Source organism: Gossypium hirsutum, chromosome D11 (assembly GCF_007990345.1).
Source record: "Gossypium hirsutum isolate 1008001.06 chromosome D11, Gossypium_hirsutum_v2.1, whole genome shotgun sequence".
Classification (NCBI taxonomy): Eukaryota; Viridiplantae; Streptophyta; class Magnoliopsida; order Malvales; family Malvaceae; genus Gossypium; species Gossypium hirsutum.
This window is the reverse complement of record NC_053447.1, coordinates 15,881,746-15,902,424: the sequence shown is the minus strand read 5'-3', so window position 1 is coordinate 15,902,424 and position 20,679 is coordinate 15,881,746. Positions and strand designations below refer to the sequence as shown.

Here is a 20,679-nt window from a genome sequence, read left to right as displayed (position 1 = left end):
ATACATAAAATTTTGATTTGATTCAAGTTTCACAAGTCACTAACAATATTATTGAACTAACACAATTTTGCATTGATATATTACATACATAAACAATTATATTAAACCAACATGAAAATAATTGTATGTATTCTTCTTCTTTTTTAATATGTACAATTGAATCAAAATCAGAGTTTCATGTGTATATATATGCACCATGATTCAAATTTTATATGTATAATTACGCAAAATCAAAATCCATATATCAAATTATCAAAATTAATATTTATTTCAATATTTGCAGCATCATTAAGTTAGTAAACAATTAATTTATAGTAATATTATTTCATTAAACATGAATAATTGTCAGTTAAAATGTCGAATGTTGATTGAAACATTTTTTTTTTGATATTAAAATACAGGTTTTAAAACTAATTAGTGAAAGTGGTTAAACAAAGTCAGAGTGTCACAATGAACAAAAACACAAAAAAGAACAAACACAGCGGCCTGAAAACAAAATCCTAACCGTTAAAAAGAATAGGTGAGGTGACTGTCGGTAGAGCCTACCCACTCTTATTATTGTTATAATAATTAAATAAATCCAATTCTATACATTATTTTCAAAATGCCGGGTAAAGATAGTATCAAATGTATAATTTTAATTTTTTTTTAAGAAATCGTTTGTTAGGAAAATAAAAAAAGTTTGTTAGCAAAGAATAACTTAAAAGTCATGTTTTTTCTTTTAACCAAATAAAAATTTTCAATTAAATTAAGAAGGGACTGTTTAGAATAAAAGATTAGACTGTTTGATTAGTAAATCGATAAAATTTGAATAAATTGATAATGAAGTTTATTTTATTTTTATTTTTATAAATTTTTAATAATTTTTAATCAAATTGATTAGGTTTGATTGATTCGATTTTAATTATTTCTTCTTTTTTTTGTCAAACTATGTACTTCCTTGGCACAAACTCGTTAATTTTGTGAATCAGGCACTATAAGATAAAAAGAGATAAGCGTGATGAATATTAAGGTTGAGGGTATAAGTTTGGTTTTACAAGGATGATTGAAATATAGATTATTCTCCATCAACCAATAGGCATGTGAGGATAAAGGGGCAGCTAAATGTAGGTCCCCTCCCAGTCACTCTTAGTTGGCAATGGTGAGCCTCGCCAACGTGTACTCCATCCATCCCCCTCCCTACTTAAACACCCATGCCTCTTCTCCTTCACCAGTCTCCACCTCTGTTCCACCATGTCGCTACCAAAAGCCGCCACCCTCTTCCTCCTCTTCTTCCTCCTCCTCCTCTCTTCCACCACCACCTCAAATGCACACAACATCACACGCCTCCTCGCCAAATATCCCCAATTCTCCACCTTCAACCACTACCTCACCACCACTCACCTGGCCTCCCAGATCAACCGACGCCAAACCATAACCGTCCTAGCCCTCGACAACACCGCCATGTCGTCTCTCCTGGCCAAGCATTACTCCCTCTACACCCTCAAGAACATCCTCTCCCTCCACGTTCTCGTTGACTACTTCGGTTCCAAGAAGCTTCACCGCATTTCCAAAAGATCAACTTTGACTTCCACCATGTTCCAGGCCACCGGCGCCGCCCCTGGAACTTCGGGGTACGTCAACATCACTAACCTTAAAGGCGGAAAAGTTGGGTTCGGGGCTGAAGACAACGAGGGAAAACTCGATGCTACTTTCGTTAAATCCATAAAAGAGATTCCTTACAATATCTCCATTGTGCAAATCAGTCATGTAAGTGTTTTTTTTTTTTTTAAGCCTTTGTTAGAAGTCTTCAGTCACGTACGTGTCATCAGTTGTTGTAATATTGATGAAAATGTTCTAAAACTTCCATCCAGGCTTTGAATTCAGATGAAGCTGAAGCACCAACGGCGGCACCAAGCCAGCTTAACCTAACGGAAATCATGTCGAAGCAAGGATGTAAAGCTTTTGCGGATTTGCTGACAGCTTCGGGAGCCGATGACAAATTTAACGAAAACATGGACGCGGGTTTAACGGTGTTTTGCCCGACCGACGGTGCCGTCAAAAGTTTCATGCCCAAATACAAGAATCTGACGTCGTCGAAGAAAGTGTCGCTGCTGTTGTACCATGGGATTCCGGTGTTCATGTCGTTGCAAATGCTGAAGACCAACAATGGAGTTATGAACACGTTGGCAACGGATGGAGCGAACAGCTACGATTTCTCGGTGAGCAACGAAGACGAGGTGGTGTCCTTGGATACGACTGTCGTGACCTCCAAGGTTTTGGGGATTTTGAAAGAGGAAGAGCCGTTGATTGTGTTCAAAATCAATAAGGTGTTGATGCCAAAGGAGCTGTTCAAGCCGGTGGTAGCGAAGGAGGCAAATGCGCCGGAGGCAGATGCACCGGCGGACAGCGAGCCGGCTGATGCGGAAGATAACACTAATGGGGTTCAAGGATTGGGCGGTGGGAGATTGGTAATGGTGGTGTTGAGCTTGTGGATTGGGATATTGTTGATATGATTGATTCAAATTGCAACACAGAACACACAATGGGATCTTAATTCATGTGAAAATATTTGGATATTTCCAGCAATAAGTGATCAGTCCCACTTCCATGCTCTTCTTTTTCTTATCATTATTTTGGTTGGATAGATTATAGAGTTATGATGCACATTGTTTGAGCTGTAAATGCATTTTTCTTTTTGTATTTGTTTACAAATAAAATGGCCCATGCAAGGCTGTAAATCCAATTTTCTTTTTAAATTTCTTTATGTGCTCTTCACCAATATCATCCCATTTCTTTATTTTGTTTTCTTAATTCTATAATATACCAACTGAATTAACAAGTCTTTTATTTGGTTAAATTATCATCTTTGACATTAAAAACTAAAATTCTACTTACTTTTATTCAACCTATACTAAAACAAGTTACATTCTATTCCAAAATTATGTACCATTTTTTTTAAATATAACAATTAAATATTGCTTTGGTTGAATTGGTAAAATAGAGGGTAAAAATATCATAATTAGATTGTATTTTGACCCCTTCACTAAAAATGGGTAAATTAATCGCAATATGTTAAATTTAAAAGCAAATTGGTCCTTCTACTAAAAATTTCATCCATTTATACTATTAAAAATTGGTGTGACTAATGAAATAACTAGACAATGACCGTGATGTACAAAGATCTGTTTTTAATAGTAAAAATAAATGAAATTTTTAACAAAATGACTAATTTTCATTTTTATCTAATATATAAGGACTAATTTGCTTATTTTTTGAGTTGAGGGAACATTAGACTGACCTTTTTTTTTTGGATTTACGCCTTCAACGTTACAGTTTTTTCACAAATTAGCCCAACTTTAACGAAAACGTCAGTTAACCGTCAATCAAGCATCGGTCAACGAAATAGCTTATCTAGCATGCCGACGTGTCAAAAATAAAAAATTAAATATGAAATTAAAAAAATAATTTATAAAAAATTTAACCCTAAAATTAAAACCTATCATTAAAATCTATGTATTATAATTTTTGCTGTTTTTCAGAGCTTCAACAGACACCAACCAATTAATTCTTTCACCATTGCTCTCCATCGAAGGAAAAAATCAAAAAAAGAGAGTAAAAAATTAGTTATTTTGAATCCAGGTAACACACAGAATTAATCTCCTTTTCACTTTGAACAAAAAGGCGAAAATGGAGAGTGTCAGCGCCAAAGATCTGTCCACAATAGGCGGCATAGCCACCGTTTCCCTTCTTCATTCCTTCATTCCCACCCGTTGGCTTCCTTTCTCCATCGTCAAACGGGCCCAGAAACGGAGAAGACAGTGCATAAACTTGCTTCACTTTTGCTTATAGTTCTTGGTGGTAGCTATATACTGTTGTTTTTCTCTGGAAAGGGTGGGCACAGTCATTCTCATAATCAACCTATGGAGAAGATGGTGTTTGCCGGTCTTGTCCTTGTTCCAGCATTGTCTCCTTGCGCTAACACTCTTCCTGTGTTTCTAGTTGTTGGAAACTCATCGACAGTGGTGGTGCTTGCAATCATAGTGCTTCTATTCAGGTATAGAATGAAAAATGACACTGAATTTTGAGAATTGCTTAAATCAATTTGAATTTGTCAGTAGTTGGCAGATGTTTGCAATGCGGTAATTGAAGAATAGGTAATCTTTCTTGTTTTGTTCCCTTGATTAATTTGTATGGTCAAGTTGTCTCAATTTGTCAATAGTTGGAGACGGTTGAAGTTTTTTGTTGAATTTTTTTCATCCAAAGAGTTTGTAGGGATTTTACGATTTGGGAGTAAGGTTTAGGGGTTTTAATTTTATACTTAATTCTTTATTTTTGACACGTCAGTACGCCACATAAGATATTTCATCGACCGGTGTTTGACTAACGGTTAATTGATGTTTTCCGTTAAAGTTAGATTTGTAAAAAAATCATAACGTTGAGGGCATCAATAAAACAAAAAGGGGGTCAAGGGCACAAAATAAAAAAAAAAAACTCCAAACCTTGAGGATATTTTATGCAATTATGCCTAATAATAATAATAATAATAAAACAAATTAGTTAAAGTTCAGAAAGGAAAATTTAATTTGTTGGACGAGTTATTTGATTGTCATTTAACAGCATGATAATATGACATGTCTAAAACCAATATATAAGCCTAGAACGAATTTAATTATGATGAACAACATACTTTTAGGGACGTGGGAGCATTAAAGGTACTCATAATATGTTACATTCCAAATAAAATAAATATTTGTCTACAAAAGAAAATACATAACAAATGCTAATAATGAAAACTAGTCAAACATATTTTATAACATTATGGAGATTTAAAAATATTTATTGGCATCATAAAAAAATTATTCACATAATATTTTTTAAAAATAATCTTATTATAGGTTTTGATCATATCTGCTCTTTTTAATACATAATACGCTTCAGCGCACTCGAACTCACATCCTCCTATATTGGTAACAATATTTATACCAATCGAACTAAGACTAAATTTACTTTATTAACATAATTAAATCTCAAAATAATGTTAATTGTCCGAATATTTTTCCACACCTAAAATCTTTCATATTTTAGTCAACCATTTATCATAAATGAATGAGTCAGAAATAAAAATTTATAATTAAATCTTTGACTCATATGAATTTAATTTACATTAAATTTATAATTACCAAAAATAAATATTCACACATTACTATCTATATAAACCTAATTACAATCCAATTTAGAGCCAATTTATTCACAACTCATTCAAACAGCCTAAAAAAATTCTAACAAATAAAATCAACTCTCAATATTTTATACTTCTAAAGGTGAATGGAAAGAGCATCTTTACTCAAAACAAACGCATTGAAAAAAAAAAACACATAAGTTAAGTTTTTTAAATCAAAATATTCTTTCTATTTTTTTCCTTTTTTCACCCCAATCTAATTTTCTATCTTAATTGTTTTATTTTTTAAAAATGTCAGTATAGAAAGAGTGTCGTGCAAATAAGATAAAAGAGAGCAAATTATTTTACAAGAAAAGTACACTAGGTTTAATTCTCAGGAAAGATTGGAGGGGTCACAGACGATCCCGCTTAAAACCCAATCTCTTAGACAAAATCTCTCTCAAATATAATTTAATAGCACAAGATATCATTACAAATGTATCCTACGAAATATTGAAAGAAAAAACAATAAAGAACACCAAAATTTTAACGAGGTTCAACAAATTACGCCTACGTCCTCAGACACTGCCAAATATATTTCACTGCAAAATATACAAGTGAAAAATTACAAATAGAAAGAGAAAGATTGCCTTATGAAGGAAATGACAAATTTTGACATGATTTAAAGGTGGAGAAACCACCTCTATTTCTAGTAGTACAAGCACTCCATAACATTGTATTTTTTAGATGTGGGATTGTGCTATTTCAACAAATCTCCACCTTAGCAAATTTCCACATCTTCAATCTCCTTGCAAAACAACATTTGATAGTGCCTTCAAAATTCAAACTTCAAGCTTTAACATTGATAAACTCCAAACATAGTTGGAACTTGACCACAGTCACAACCTTAGTCATCATATCTGCAAGATTCTTAGTAGTTGAAATTTTATGGATCTTTACTCCACTTTTTTTCCAGAATCTTACATACAAAATAATACTAGACATCAATGTCTTTCGTCCTTACATAATAAACTTGATTATTTGCTAATTGAATAGCACTCTGACTATCACAATGCACTTTAACATATTTCTGTTTAATTTCCAGTTCACCAAGCAACCCTTGAAGCCAAAACAGACTCTATGATTGCCATATACTCCGCCTCTGTAGTAGATGAGACAATTGTTGACTGTAAAGTAGACTTCTAACTAACTGGTGCCTTTGCAGGAGTAAACACATAACCAGTAGTTTATTATCGTTTGTCCAAATCACCAACATAGGCTAAATCACAATATCCAACCACACCATGATTATCTTCTTGCTCAAAAATCAATCCAATATCCATTGTGTTGATACCATTTTTTTGTGAAAACGGGGTCGACTTGGATTTTAAAAATGAAAACGAAAATGAGAGTCGCCACCAATTCTTTTTGATGAGGTGTGATCGGCTTACCTCAAAAAGTGGTTGTTTTTAATAAATGATTTAATTTTATTAAAACAACGATTTTGGTCCACGAAATTCAAAAAAACGGGTTCGGGAGTCGATTACGCACGAGGAAGGATTAACACCCTCGATACGCCTAAAATTGGTACCTAGTTGATTACTTAATGTCTTAGTGTCGAAAATTGAAAACTTTGAAGAGATTTAAAATACGATCCTTTATTGAAATGTTGAAATTTTTGAGAAAAGGGCACATTTCACGTTATTCGAGAAAGAGAATTATATCCAGTAAGTTAGGACACAATGTCTTGAATTTTCGATGCGCGAATGAATGCCAAAAATTTACTTATTTAAAATGATATTTAATTATCTCGGGTTTAGAAAAGGGATCATGCCTAGTAAGTTAGGACACGATCTTTTTTTAATTCCCGAGATCGTTTAAAAACTTGAGGAAAAAAGGATCATGCACAGTAAGTTAGGACACGATCTCTTCTTAATTCCCGAGATCATTTAAAACTTGAGTTTGAAAAGATTTGTGTATTTAGATTTATTGTGAAAATCGAAACCCAGTAAGTTAGGGTACGACCTTCTCGAATCTAAACACGAGATTTTGCTTATTCAAAAATCAAAATTTATTCATCTAACTCGGAATAGTAGAAATAAAACACGGCGTTAATGTGCGTAACATAACGATAATGAACACGATAATGTAAGCACAAATAATACGAACGACATCGTAAATGAGATTCTTTTCAAATGATAATGAACATATACGCAAATAAACAAATTAACATCGAGTGAAACAAAAATGCGATAAATGAAATTAATAAAAGTATAAAAAGTATAAAAATATGTGTGTGTATATATATGCATATTTTAAAAATATAACAAATATATATGTATACATATAAATTATAAAATATATGTACATATATGTATTATAAAAATGTATAGATGTATACGTATATTTTAAGATTATAAAATATATATAAAAAGAATATATGTCTGTATATATATATTTTAAAGTTATAAAATATAAAAAAAATATGTATGTATAAATATATAAAAAAACATTAAATATATGTACATATGTATATTTAAAAAAAATGTGTGCATAACTAAATTTAAATAAATAGATATAGATAACATAATAATAATATAGTAAGACAGATATATTTAATATTTAAATAAGTGAACATAATAAATGGGAGTATAAATAATAATAATAATAATAATAATAATGCAAAGCTAGTAATATGATATAATGATATAATATTAATGACTAAGTAAATATAAGAAGAAAATATTAATAGATAATAGCTAGGTTAATAAAAAATAACAAAATGGACTAATTCGTGATAAAAATTAAATTTAAAGGTCGAATCTATAATAAAATAAATAAAGAAGGACCAAAATGAAAGAGTGTGAAAGGGCGGAGGGCCAAATGGGTAATAAACCCAATTTCCAGGCCACGCGTCTTTGTCCTAAGGGTCCAACGAATTGAGGACCAAATTGAAAACCGGGAGAAATCTGCCGTCCAAATTAAAAAATAAAGAAAAAAAGAAAAAGGACCAAATTGAAACAAACCCAAAACGCAAGAGGGCCTGAAGCGCAAATAGCCCAAAAGTTAAAAACATGCATGTAAAACTAGGTTAAAAAAACAAGGATATAGGTTAGTTTTGTTATTCCCCTTTTTTCTTTTTTGCTTTACTTTCGTATGTAAAAACTATATAAAAAAATAAAAAGTAGAATAAAAATTAAAATAAATGGTAGAAGTAAACCTTCGGGATCTTTTTATTGATATTTTTTTCTTTTTTTCATTCAACCCCCTTTTTTCTTTACAATATGTTCGGCTTATAGCCGAAAGAAAAGAAAATAAAAATTCAATCTTTGCTATTGTTTTGTCTTGTCTGCTTCTGCTTTTCTTGTTGCGTGTTTGCAGGTGCTTGTGGCGGTGGAGACGTGACCATGGCGATGGGTCATGGCTGCTGGTGATGCGACAGACGTGCGGCGGCCAGGAGCTAGGGTTTCAGAAAAAGTTTGACTTTGGTTTCTGGGTTTGGGTCTTGTTGGGCCAAGTGGGTTATTGGGCTGAGGTTTGACTGAATTGAGCTCGTTAGGGTTGGTGGGTTAGGTCTAGGTGGTTGGTATTATGGGTTTTGGGCTTGGGCTAAATTGGGCTTGTATAGCTGCCCCTTTTTTTTCGTTGTCGTGTAACAAGAATAGAGCAAAGACTAAGAAAGACCAATTTTGCCCGGTCTCGTCGATTCTTGACTTGTTCCGGTGCTTTTCTTCTTCAAATAGCTTCATTCCAGTCCACTGTGTCTTGTTGCTTTGATCCACTCCACTACATTTTAGAGAGATATGAGTTGTAACTTCAATCTTCTTCGTAGCAACTTCAAGGGGACGAAGTTTGTGGTTTTAGTCTGCTCCACTGCAACGTCAGGGAGATAAGACTTGTCATGGTAAATTTAATCTGGCCTACTGCAACTTCAGAGGTATAGGATTTATAGTTTTAATATGCTCCACTGCAACTTTAGGGAGATAAATTTTGTTACTTCAACCTGCTTCGCTGTGACGCAACTTCAGAGGTAAGATTTACTATCTTCAGTCTGCTCTACTGCAACTTCAAGGATATAAGACTTGTATCTTCAACTTGTCCACTGCAACTTCATGGCGATAAGGTTTGCTATTTCAACCTGCTCTACTGCAACTTCAGAAAGATGAGATCTGTTATGGTAGATTTAATTCGTTCCACTGCAACTTGAGGGAAATAAGATTTGATATCTCTAATCTGCTCCACTGCAACTTCAGGGGGACGAGATTATTGGTTCTAGTCTACTCCACTACAACGTCAGGGAGATAAGACTTGTTGCTTCAACCTGCTCTACTGCAACTTCAGAGAGATAAATTTTGATATGATATGCTCTACTGTAACTTCAGAGAGATGAGATCTGCTATGGTAGATTTAACCTGCTCCACTACAACTTCAGGAAAATAAGATTTGCTATCTTTAATCTGTTTTGCTGCAAACCATGGTGTCTTCGATCTGCTTCGCTACAAACTATGGTATCTTCGATCTGCTTCACTGTTAGTACAGGAAGGCAAGATCTGCTATCTTCAGTCTGCTCTACTACAAATCCAGGGAGGCAAGATTGGTGTCTTCGATCTATTTCGCTGTCAGTATAGGAAGGCAATATCTGTTATCTTCAGTTTGCTCCGCTGCAAACCCAGGGAGGAAAGACTGGTGTCTTCGATCTACTTTGTTGTTAGTACAGGAACGCAAGATCTATTATCTTCAGTTTACTCCACTGTCAATATAGAAAGGCAAGGTTGGTGTCTTCGATCTGCTTCGCTGTCAGTACAGAAAGGCAAGATCTGCTATCTTCAGTCTGCTCTGCTGTCAGTACAGGAAGGCAAGGCTGGTGTCTTTGATCTGCTTCGCTGTCAGTACAGGAATGCAAGATCTACTATCTTCAGTCTGCTCCGCTGTCAGTACAGGAAGGCAAGATTTGCTATCTTCAGTCTGCTCCGCTATCAGTATAGGAAGGCAAGGCTAGTGTCTTCGATTTGCTTCACTGTCAGTACAGGAAGGCAAGATCTGTTATTTTCAGTCTGCTCCGCTGTCAGTACAGGAAGGCAAGATCTGTTGTTTGAGGAACATGACCTGTATAATTTATTTTATGAACCTAATTATGTCTAGTGATTAGAATGACATGATTAGAATGAATCAAATGCTCCTAACTAGACGTGTATGAATGACATTTGAATGCATACAGAATGTCAGTTTTTTTAGAATGATCCTTTTTTATCACTTAGGTTATTATTACTCAAAGTTTATTAAGACTTTATCACTGACGTGCTACAACGCCATCTTGCTCGACTGACTTTTCTAAAGAAACACTTAGTTAAATTGCCTCCACTGTAAACCTCCAAGTTCAATCCACTAATTGCAAAATTTGTACCATCTTTCTCCCGCTGTAACCCAAGGGTAGAAAGATTTGGCATTTTCTCAATCCTCTGCTATCACAAATCAAGGATACAGGATCTGAATCTCTTTTTCCTTACACCATTCTCAAGGTGTCATACCAAATGTTTATACACAATTGTTGTACAGCCTGATTTTTGACCCTAATCGGAATAGTGGTTTCGGGACCACAAATCCAAGTTTGAAAAAATATTTTAGTATTATTTTCTGTGTCTGTGATATTTGAATTTGATTGTGTGAAATTTTCGTAAAATAATTTGACTATTTGTGTGTTTAATTTGATAAAAGGACTTAATCGCGTAAAATGCAAAAGTGGCTAGTTAATTGTTAAAGTACTTTATTGCTATGGTTTTTCTAATGTGGGGTCCTTATGTTGATATTATACCAAATAAATTATAAGTGGACTATTATAGACAAGTGTTAGTGGATTTTAAATGAATAAATAAAGGTTAAAATAGTAAATTAGGTATTTATATGTATTAAATAAAATAAAACATGAAAGTGGCCATGCATTTGACTTTGTTTTGCCGAAAATTGAAGAACAAAGAACACCTTTGGTGTTTTAAACATTCGGCAGTTAGGAAGCTAAAATTTGGTATGTATTTTGCTTGGCTTTTGATAATTTTTACGTTTCTGAGATCGTTGCTTCGTATACTTTAAAACCCATGTCTTAATTTTGTGAATTGTGGATAATTTTGAAATGTGTCATTGATGAATTCTTGAGTTTTATGATGTTAATAGGTGGAAAATAAATATATGTTGTTAGATTTTCATGTTATAATTAGTAATTTTTGATAAAAATGTGTATAAGGACTAAATTAAAAAAATATTAAATTGAGGGACTAGAATGTGAAATAAATGACATGCAAGGACCTATATGAGATTAGGAGTATTCGGCCATACTATAGTAAAATTAATTTGGAATATTTTGTGTTTTGTGCAAAAAAGGACTAAATTGTGAAAAATGTAAAATGTTAGGGGCAAAATTGTAATTTCCCATTTATGTGAATTTAGGCTAAATTTGATGGAATAATGTTTAAATAATTTTAATTTGAATTTATTTAGATCAAGAATTAAAGAAGTCGAATTTGGATCGGGGAAAAACAAAAGTAGTCGAATAGTCGAACGTCTCCGTCTATATTCGAGGTAAGTCTATTAGCTATTTAATGATATTAATTAGTATATATGTATGTATATCGATTGTAGTTTTTGTTGAGCTTTAATTTGAAGTAATTTGATTGAATAAATTAGAATTATAAATGGTATATATATGTGTATGAAGTGTTCGAATATATATATGCTTATATAAATTTTTGAATTAAGTTAAAGTAGGAATGCTATAAAAGCATATATATATAAATATATAATGTATTAATATTTATATATGTATCTATATGAATATGTTCTGAATTTAATTGATTGTTTGAAGGTTATATATATACACACATAAGATTCGAATATGAGAAAATAAACACTTGTATAAATTCTTGCTTTGATAAAAGGTACGTATTATACTCATGTATACATAGGTTTTCGAATATACATATATATATGTAAAAAAAAAACTTTGGGTTTTGATTAGTGATATGTATATTGTAATTGTATAGGTAATTTTTTTTAAATAAGGTGATTATATGTGAGATGGAACATTTATATATATAATTAAGTATTGATTATATTATAAGATATGAATGTTAAGCATGTATGTATAGTTTTGAATATGTATGGATGTACATAAATATGTTTTCATATTGAGCTTAGATACAATATATATATTATGCTCGAATAGGTGTGTATACATACGTACATGTAAATTATTTGTATTAATTTAGTTATGTATATTTATATATACATGAATAAGTTGTGAACTTAGGTAAAGGCAAGAATGTGTATATATAAATTCATATAGGTTCAAATATAAATAAACATACTTGTATGGGCTTTTAATTTTTATTTAAAAGGTACAAATGTTAAATATGTATACGGGAGTTTGAATATATATCTATATGTACATTTGTGTACAAGTTTTAGATTGAATTAAAGACATAAACTTTATGTTTTTATAAATGAGGTTCGAATATATATTTATATGATTATAAGTTATTAGTACTTGAATTGGATTGAAAATATGATTTGCAAACTCATTTATGTTCAGTATGGACTACGGTGAATATGTGTTTGCTATTAATAAATATTTGAGGAATTATTCTGTATATGAGAAATTGAGATTTCAGGTTTTAAAACCTAGCAGGCTAAGTGCCGGTGATCTAAATCAGGTTATAAACCTAGCAGGCTAAGTGCCGGTGATCTAAATCAGGTTATAAGCCTAGCAGGCTAAGTGCCGGTGAACTGAATCAAGCTATAAGCCTAGCAGGCTAAGTGCCGGTGAACTGAATCAGGCTATAAGCCTAGCAAGCTAAGTGCCGGTGATTTGAATCAGGCTATAAGCCTAGCAGGCTAAGTGCCGGTGAACTGGATTAGGCTATAAGCCTAGCAGGCTAAGTGCCGGTGATCTAAATCAGGCTTTAAGCCTAACAAGCTAAGTGCCAGTGAATCTGTTTAAATTAAGTAATTATTGCATTAGGTATATATATGATTTTGGTTATATGTAATGGATAAATATATGAACATTTGTTTCTAAGTATTTGATGAGCATATAAACGTTCGAATCTTTGTGTTTAGTGAGTATATATATATGTGGTTATCATGAAATTGTTGGATATATATATGTGTATGCACTCGACATATGTGGATTATAGTAAAAATATATATGTGCATTCGGCACATGTGGTTGATAAGTATAAGTATATGCTTTTGGCATAAGTATTTGAATAATATATATGCATTCATGAAGTGCAAGCGATAAGCACATATATGCATTTAGATATATGCAGGTGATAAACACATATATACATTTAGTTATAATAAGTGTATATACATTTGGAGCTAATATTGTTAAGCATATATGTATATAAGCATTCGGCTATTCATGTTTATGGTGAATTTACATTCGGTTTTAAGAGTTGATAATTAAGTATGCTTTTGACTATATGTAATAGTTAACATATATAGTATTTGTGAATTCATTAAGAGTATAAGGAAATTACATAATTATTTTATAATTTCTGTTATGCTATAGACTTACTAAGCTATAAAAGCTTACTTTGTTTGTTTATGTATTTCTGATTTTTAGACTTAAGATCAAAGCTTCAAGCTTCGGGGATCGTCAGCAAGTTCATCACTCTATCTACTGTCTCGAGTATTAAACCTGTTTAAATTTTAACTTTGGCATGTACAGGGCTAGATAAATGTTTTTGGAAAGTCGTACTTTGATATATTGTATATGAAATTAATAGCCAATACGAAAATGGCTTATTTTCTTAAATGGTTTAACGGGGATCAAAAATGTTATGTTTTTGTTTTAAAAAAAGGTTTAAAGTAAAATTTATAAATTATACTTACTTAAAATTCGCTAAAGCTTAATATATTTTCCATTATATATATGATACAATGCTTATATTTTGATTTAGAAATAGTTTGATTTAAACATGTATTCAAACGAATTGCATATCAATTGTTAAATTCTTGACATTCTTAATTGAATCGTTGTGTTATTTAGGAGGGTGTGTTTTAAGGAAATGACAATACTTTTCATAAATACTCTGAAATCCCCGTTCATCAACCATATGTTGGGAAGTGCTGCCAAGAGCTTCTTAGATATAGTAATGTCCAAAGAGATGATTTAAAATACAGTAAGGAGTGGAAAAATAGACGCGGGGAAAACAAAAAAAGATCAGCCCCGAGAAAGAATGAAAATGAAGTGAATACTACGAGTGTGTATAATAAAAGCTATTCAAAACCGAACACTATGGGCCAACCAAGGACTGTGACAACCAACCATCAAGGCCTTTGAGGCAAGAATCTAACTCAATACCAAACGTGGAAAAACTCTAATTGACGCTCATCCCAATGATATATAGGGAGTTATATCAGAATTTATTCGATGCGCATGTGTTATCCCCATTTTACTTAAAACCCATGCAACCTCTGTTCCTAAAATGGTATGATGCAAATGCTCAATGCGAGTAGCACGTAGGAATAACAGGACATTCAATTGAAACTGCATGATATTTAAAAACTTAATTGAATGGTTCATCAAGATGAGGTTTGTAAAGTTTGATGATCCATCAGGACCTAATGTGGTAGGAAATCCTTTACCCAGTCATTCAGACCAAGGGGTAAACGTGATAATTGAGAGTGGAGGATAGAGGACCAAAACTGATGTTTCGGAATTAAAATCTTCGCTAAAATGGGTGTGGCAAAAAATGATAGACGTGGGATTAATCGTTCAAGATTCGGAGGAGGTACCTAAAGGGATAAAGAGCTACTATGAGTTCCACGCTGAAGGTCATGAGATCTAGGAGTGCAATGAATTCAGAGCTTTGGTGCAAAGTATGAATTCAGGTCATAAGATGTCAAAGGCTCGGAAGGAGGAGACATCTGCGCCTTAGAGGAAGGATCGATAGAGAAGGTCTACAAGGTTAACCACCCAGTGGTGATTATTTCATGGCCGAGAAATAATAAGGCAGGGACACAAGTTGCGCCAAAAGTCATAATTCAAAAATCCGTGACTTTTCCCTATAAGGATAGCAAAAGGGTTTCATGGAATTATAACTGTAATGTGATGATCCCAAGAGAAGAGAAATCGATTAGAACTTCAAAAGAGGGTCAGGATATCGGTTTTTACACGCGGAGTAGAAGGCGCTATGACCTGCAAGTGTAAGAACCGAGTTCGTTAAAGGAAAAACCCTGGCAGTTGAGTATGGGAAAGAAAAGATGGCTAGGCTTGAATCACCAGTTAATGAGCAAGTAACTGAGAATGAGGCTAAGAAATTCTTGAAATTCTTGAAACATAATAAATATAGTGTTGTAGAACAGCTATACAAACAACCAGCTCACGTATCAGTGCTAGCCTTGCTCTTGAGCTCAGAGACACATCGTAGCACGTTGATGAAAGTGTTGAATGAAACTTATGTCACTGATGATATCTCTGTGAACAAGCTAGATTGTTTGGTTAATAATTTCAGTGCTGATAATTTCATCTTTTTCAATGACGATGGAATACCTCAAGGGTGCATAGAATTCACAAAGGTTCTACACATCATTACCCGCTGTGTAAAATATACATTGCCAAGGGTGTTAATTGACAATGGATCTGCGCTGAACATCTTGCCTCTATCCACTCTGAATAGATTACCAGTAGGTAGCTCTCACATGAAGACATGCCAAAATATAGTGAGAGCATTCGATGGTACAGCAAGGAGGGTGATGGGAAGGATTGAAATATCTCTCCTAATTGGTTCGAAGACGTATGAGGTAGATTTTTTGGTGATGGATATCAATCCCTCTTATAATTGCTTGTTGGGTAGACCTTGGATTCACTCGGCTAGACAGTACCGTCGTCACTACACCAAAAATTGAAGTTGGTAACAGAGGCTCGACTAGTGATGATAAACGCTAAAGAGGATATTATTGCATCCGTAACTAGTGACGCACCATACATAGGAGCGGATGATGAGGCAATATAATGTTTCTTTCGATCACTGGAATTTGTTAATGTAACTTTCATTTTTAAAGGAAACTAGATCCCAGTACCAAGAATATTCAAAACCACGAAGATGAGTTTGCAGTTAACGGTTGAAAAGGAGCCTTACTGGGAAAAAGGACTCAGAAAATGCCTACAAAGAAGGGTCGATGCATCAATACTGATGGACAAACAAGACCGCTTTGGCTTAGGATATGAGCTAGATGTGAGGCAAAAGAAGAAAGAGTTAGAGAAGAAGTAAGAAAGAAGAAAAGTGCGACTGAGTAGGAGAGAAGTCAATTGGGAACCGATGACCTTTCCCCATATATCCAAAACGTTCATGCCAGGAAAAAATATTTATCTTGAACGAAAGATGTCAGAAAAAGAAATCCTAGAAGGAATGTTGAGAAACTTGAGCATCAATGTTATATTCAAAGAAGGAATTGGGGAAAACCTGTCAGATATTCGTCTTTATATCCCCGGAAGTGTTCTGAACAATTGGACTGTGGAAGAGATCCTTGTAATCTTTAGAACTAATTCAGAGTCATGTTCAAAACACGCTTATTGCTCGACGCCTAGGAGTAATAAGATTCCTTTTGTGAAGAAGACATATGTCTAAAATTTTTATTTCAATAAAATACATCTTTGTGTCTCATTTTAGCAAATATTCTTTTATTTTTCCATTTCATTCATACTCATACGACGCAGATAATTATTCTTAGATTCATTTGTTCTTTGGGTCTTCTTTCGTTCCTATAATAGGTCTCCAAATATCAATGGTATGAGGAACACTGTTACTGAATCAAAATATCTTTTTGAGCAAGATATGTGTCTAGAGGAACTTCAAGAGTTTGAAGATGATCGAAATTGTAATCTATCTTCTTATTTGTTAAGGATGGTAGAACAAGATGAGAAACAAATCCTACCTTACAAAGATCCAGTAAAAATCATGAGCTTTAGAGACAAACAAGAAATGAAAGAGGTGAAGATCGACGTTTGCATCACTGTAGAGACAAAACAAGACCTTATTGAATTACTCTAAGAATTCAAAGATGTTTTCGCATGGTCGTATCAAGACATGTCTGGTCTAAGTACTGATATCGTGGTACACTGGCTCCCATAAAGGAAGAATGTAAGTCAGTTCAACATAAACTCCGAAGGATAAGACCCGACGTCCTGTTAAAAATAAAAGAAGAGGTTAAGAAGTAATTCGACGCTAGTTTCTTATAAGTGGTTAAAAACTCGGAGTGGGTGGGTAATATAGTCCATGTCCCTAAGAAAGATGGGAAAGTACGAATGTGTGTAAACTACAGGGATTTAAACAAAGCCAGCCTGAAAGACAATTTCTTGTTGCCCCATAACGACACCTTAGTGGACAACACGACAGGTTATTCATTGTTCTCTTTCATGGATGGTTTCTCCAGGTACAACCAGATAAAGATGCATCCTGAAGACATGGAAAAGACCACATTCGTAACCATGTGGGGAACATTTTACTATAAAGTGATGCCATCTGGACTGAAAAGTATGGGAGCGACTTATCAAATAGCGATGGTAACTTTGTTTCATGATATGATGCACACAAAAAATCGAGTTTTATGTCAATGATATGATTGCAAAATCCCGAACAAAGAAAGGACATATACAAGTCCTAAGGAAATTGTTCTTGAGATTGAGGAAATTCTAGCTAAAGCTCAATCCAGCAAAATGTACCTTCGGGGCTAGGTCAGGGAAATTGTTAGGATTTGTAGTAAGTGAAAAGGGGATCGAGATTGACCTGGACAAAGTCAAGGCTATACAGGACTTGCCATCACTGTGTACTTAAAAGGAGGTCCAGGGTTTCTTAGGGAGACAAAATTATATCGCCCGGTTCATTTCACAACTAACTGAGAAATGCGACCCCATATTTTGTCTCCTTAAGAAACATAATCCAGACGTATGAGATGAAGAACGCCAGAAGATTTTTGACAAGGTTAAACATTACTTGTCCAATGCCCCAGTGCTGATGCCACCTATCCCAGATAAGCCGCTGATACTGTACTTGGCAGTATTTGGAAATTTCATGGGATGCGTGCTTCGCCAATATGATGAGTGAGGGTGAAAAGAAATAGTGATATATTACCTCAGTAAGAAGTTTACTAAATGTGAGACAAGATATTCGCCAATTGAGAAGTTGTGTTGCGCATTGATCTGGACAACTCGAAGACTGAGACAGTACATGTTGTACCACACAACTTGGCTCATCTAAAAAATAGAACCTCTAAAGTACATAATAGAGTCGACTGCTTTGAATAGAAGGATAGCCCGATGGCAAATTCTACTTTCCAAATTTGATATAGTCTATGTGAACCAGAATGCAATAAAAGGGAGTGCAATAGTAGATTTTCTAGCCAGTAGAGCTCTAGAAGATTATGTGTGATAGCCCGAAATAGGGCCTAATCGGAATAGTGGTTTCGTAACCACAAATCCGAAGTGAAATAGTTTAATTTTATAAATTTTTATTAGTCACTGATTGATTGAAATATTGTGTGAAAATATGGACAGGAAATTTTAATGCTTTAGTGCTTAATTGAATTTTTAGGACTAAATTGAGAAAAATGCAAAGTGTGTCTAATTAGTGATTAAATGACTTAATTGAATTATTTCATGAAATTGGAAGTGTTTATGTGGCAATTAGACCATAAATTAGTGTTATGGACACAAAAGGGTATTTCTAGAAAAATATCTAAGTAATGGGTCAAGGGCATTTTTGTTCAAATTGGGTAAAAGACAAAATAAAGAGAAAATAAGTGTCCATCTTCTTCAAAAAAATCAGAAGCTTGCTGCCGAAAGTTTCAGGTTACCATAGTTAAGGGTTTTGATTTTCCTAAGCTCAATTGTAAGTGATTTCTTGCCCCGTTTTTAATTATTTTCGTATTTTTATGCTTATTGAAGCTTGAATTTCATGTTTCTACCATTTAATTTAAATGAAATTAAAGTTTAAAAATTGACCCATTCATGATATAATTGTAAATTGATTAGTGATGCTAGATAATGAATGTTTGAAGTGTTAATTACAAGTTTTACTAGATGAATTTCAATGAAAAATGTTGAAAAAGGGCTAAATTGTGAAAGATGGTAAAGTGTGCATAAAGTTGTGATTTTGTGAAATTGAGGCCGTTATGAGCATGAAATATGATTTAGTGAAGTTTGAAATTTAAGAATTTAGAGAATTTTATTTTTACGAGCTTAGGGACAAAAGTGGAATTTTTGAAAAGTTATGGGGAAAAATGTAAATGTGTCAAAATGTTGTGTATGAATTGTATTTGAATGGAATATTGATAAAATGTATTAAATTGTGTTAATATAGATCAAGAAAGAAGAAATAGTGCAAGTGATCGGGGAAAAGAGAAAGTTATCGACTAAATTACAAAAATAGTCGTTTTGCATCCGAGGTAAGTTATATGTAAATAATAGTTATATTTGTATAAATTGTGAATTATATTTGATATGTGAATTAATATTGAATGTGGAAGGAAAGTTGTTCATGAATTATTCAAGTGATAAGTGTTGAAAATAAAGTGTTAAGTGTAAATTCCCGGTTGAACTTAGGAATAGAATTGGATACAAGTGACATGTCACTAGAGACCAGTGTTACAGTGTTATAGTGAGTCCCGGGTGCTGGGTGATCTAGCATGTGTTGCAGACACCTGACAGCTTGTGTGAGCAGACCCGTGGACATTTCCAGTGTTATTGATCAGTGGTAGCTTTGGCTACATCCAGTGGTAGCTTCGGCTACATATCAGTGGTAGCTTCGGCTACATATCAGTGTGGCACTTATGTGCTAAATCTCTACGTATCCGTGTATATTCCAAGTGTTCAACGGATTAATAATGAATTAAAGTGAATATGAAATGTTAAGTGTGAAAATGTATATGCAAGTGAATTGGTAAGATTGTGTATGTGTAAGTGATTGAAATTGCTAAGAAATGTTTTGATTAGTTATATGTTAAAAGTGTTAATTATTAATTGAGTAATTATTGTTTACATGTAACTTACTAAGCTATTTATAGCTTACACATCTCTTTCTTTCCTTTGTTTTATAGTGATTTGAACTTGATCGAATAGTGGACCGTCGGAGCTCGTATCACACTATCATAACCATCTCGGTATTATGTGCTTTTCAAAATGTTTAAACTATGGCATGTATAGAGTCTTAATCATTTTGAGCATGTCCAAATGATATGGCTAATGTTAGCTATTGAAGTAGTTATTAAAGAATATGTTTTGGAGTTATGTATGTTTAAATGATAACTAATTCAAAGAAGCAGTTTCTTTGACAGCAGCAGTGACGTGAATGTGAAAAATCACCATAAATAGTAGAAATGGAATTAGAGGGTGAATGATATATATAATTAAAGCTTATCAAGTCTATTTTTACATGAAAGAAAAGGTGCAGGCAAAGGAATTTTATATTTTGAGATATTTAAATTTTAGTGAGACAGGGTCAGAATGGTTTTTGAAGTCCCCTGTTCTAACTTTAGAAAAT

At 33.4% G+C, this 20,679-nt stretch overlaps 1 protein-coding gene and 1 pseudogene across 1 annotated transcript; both read left to right on the top strand.

Moving 5' to 3' along the window:
• Positions 1-977: 977 nt before the first annotated feature.
• On the top strand, positions 978-2,738 carry LOC107912461 (fasciclin-like arabinogalactan protein 2). The gene is made up of 2 exons (XM_016840647.2): positions 978-1,749; positions 1,854-2,738. Exons 1-2 carry the CDS (start codon positions 1,234-1,236, stop codon positions 2,493-2,495), a joined length of 1,158 nt encoding a protein of 385 aa, XP_016696136.1. The 5' UTR covers positions 978-1,233; the 3' UTR covers positions 2,496-2,738.
• A 909-nt stretch (positions 2,739-3,647) lies between these two features.
• On the top strand, positions 3,648-4,125 carry LOC121223794 (uncharacterized; annotated as a pseudogene).
• The last annotated feature ends 16,554 nt before the right edge of the window (positions 4,126-20,679 follow it).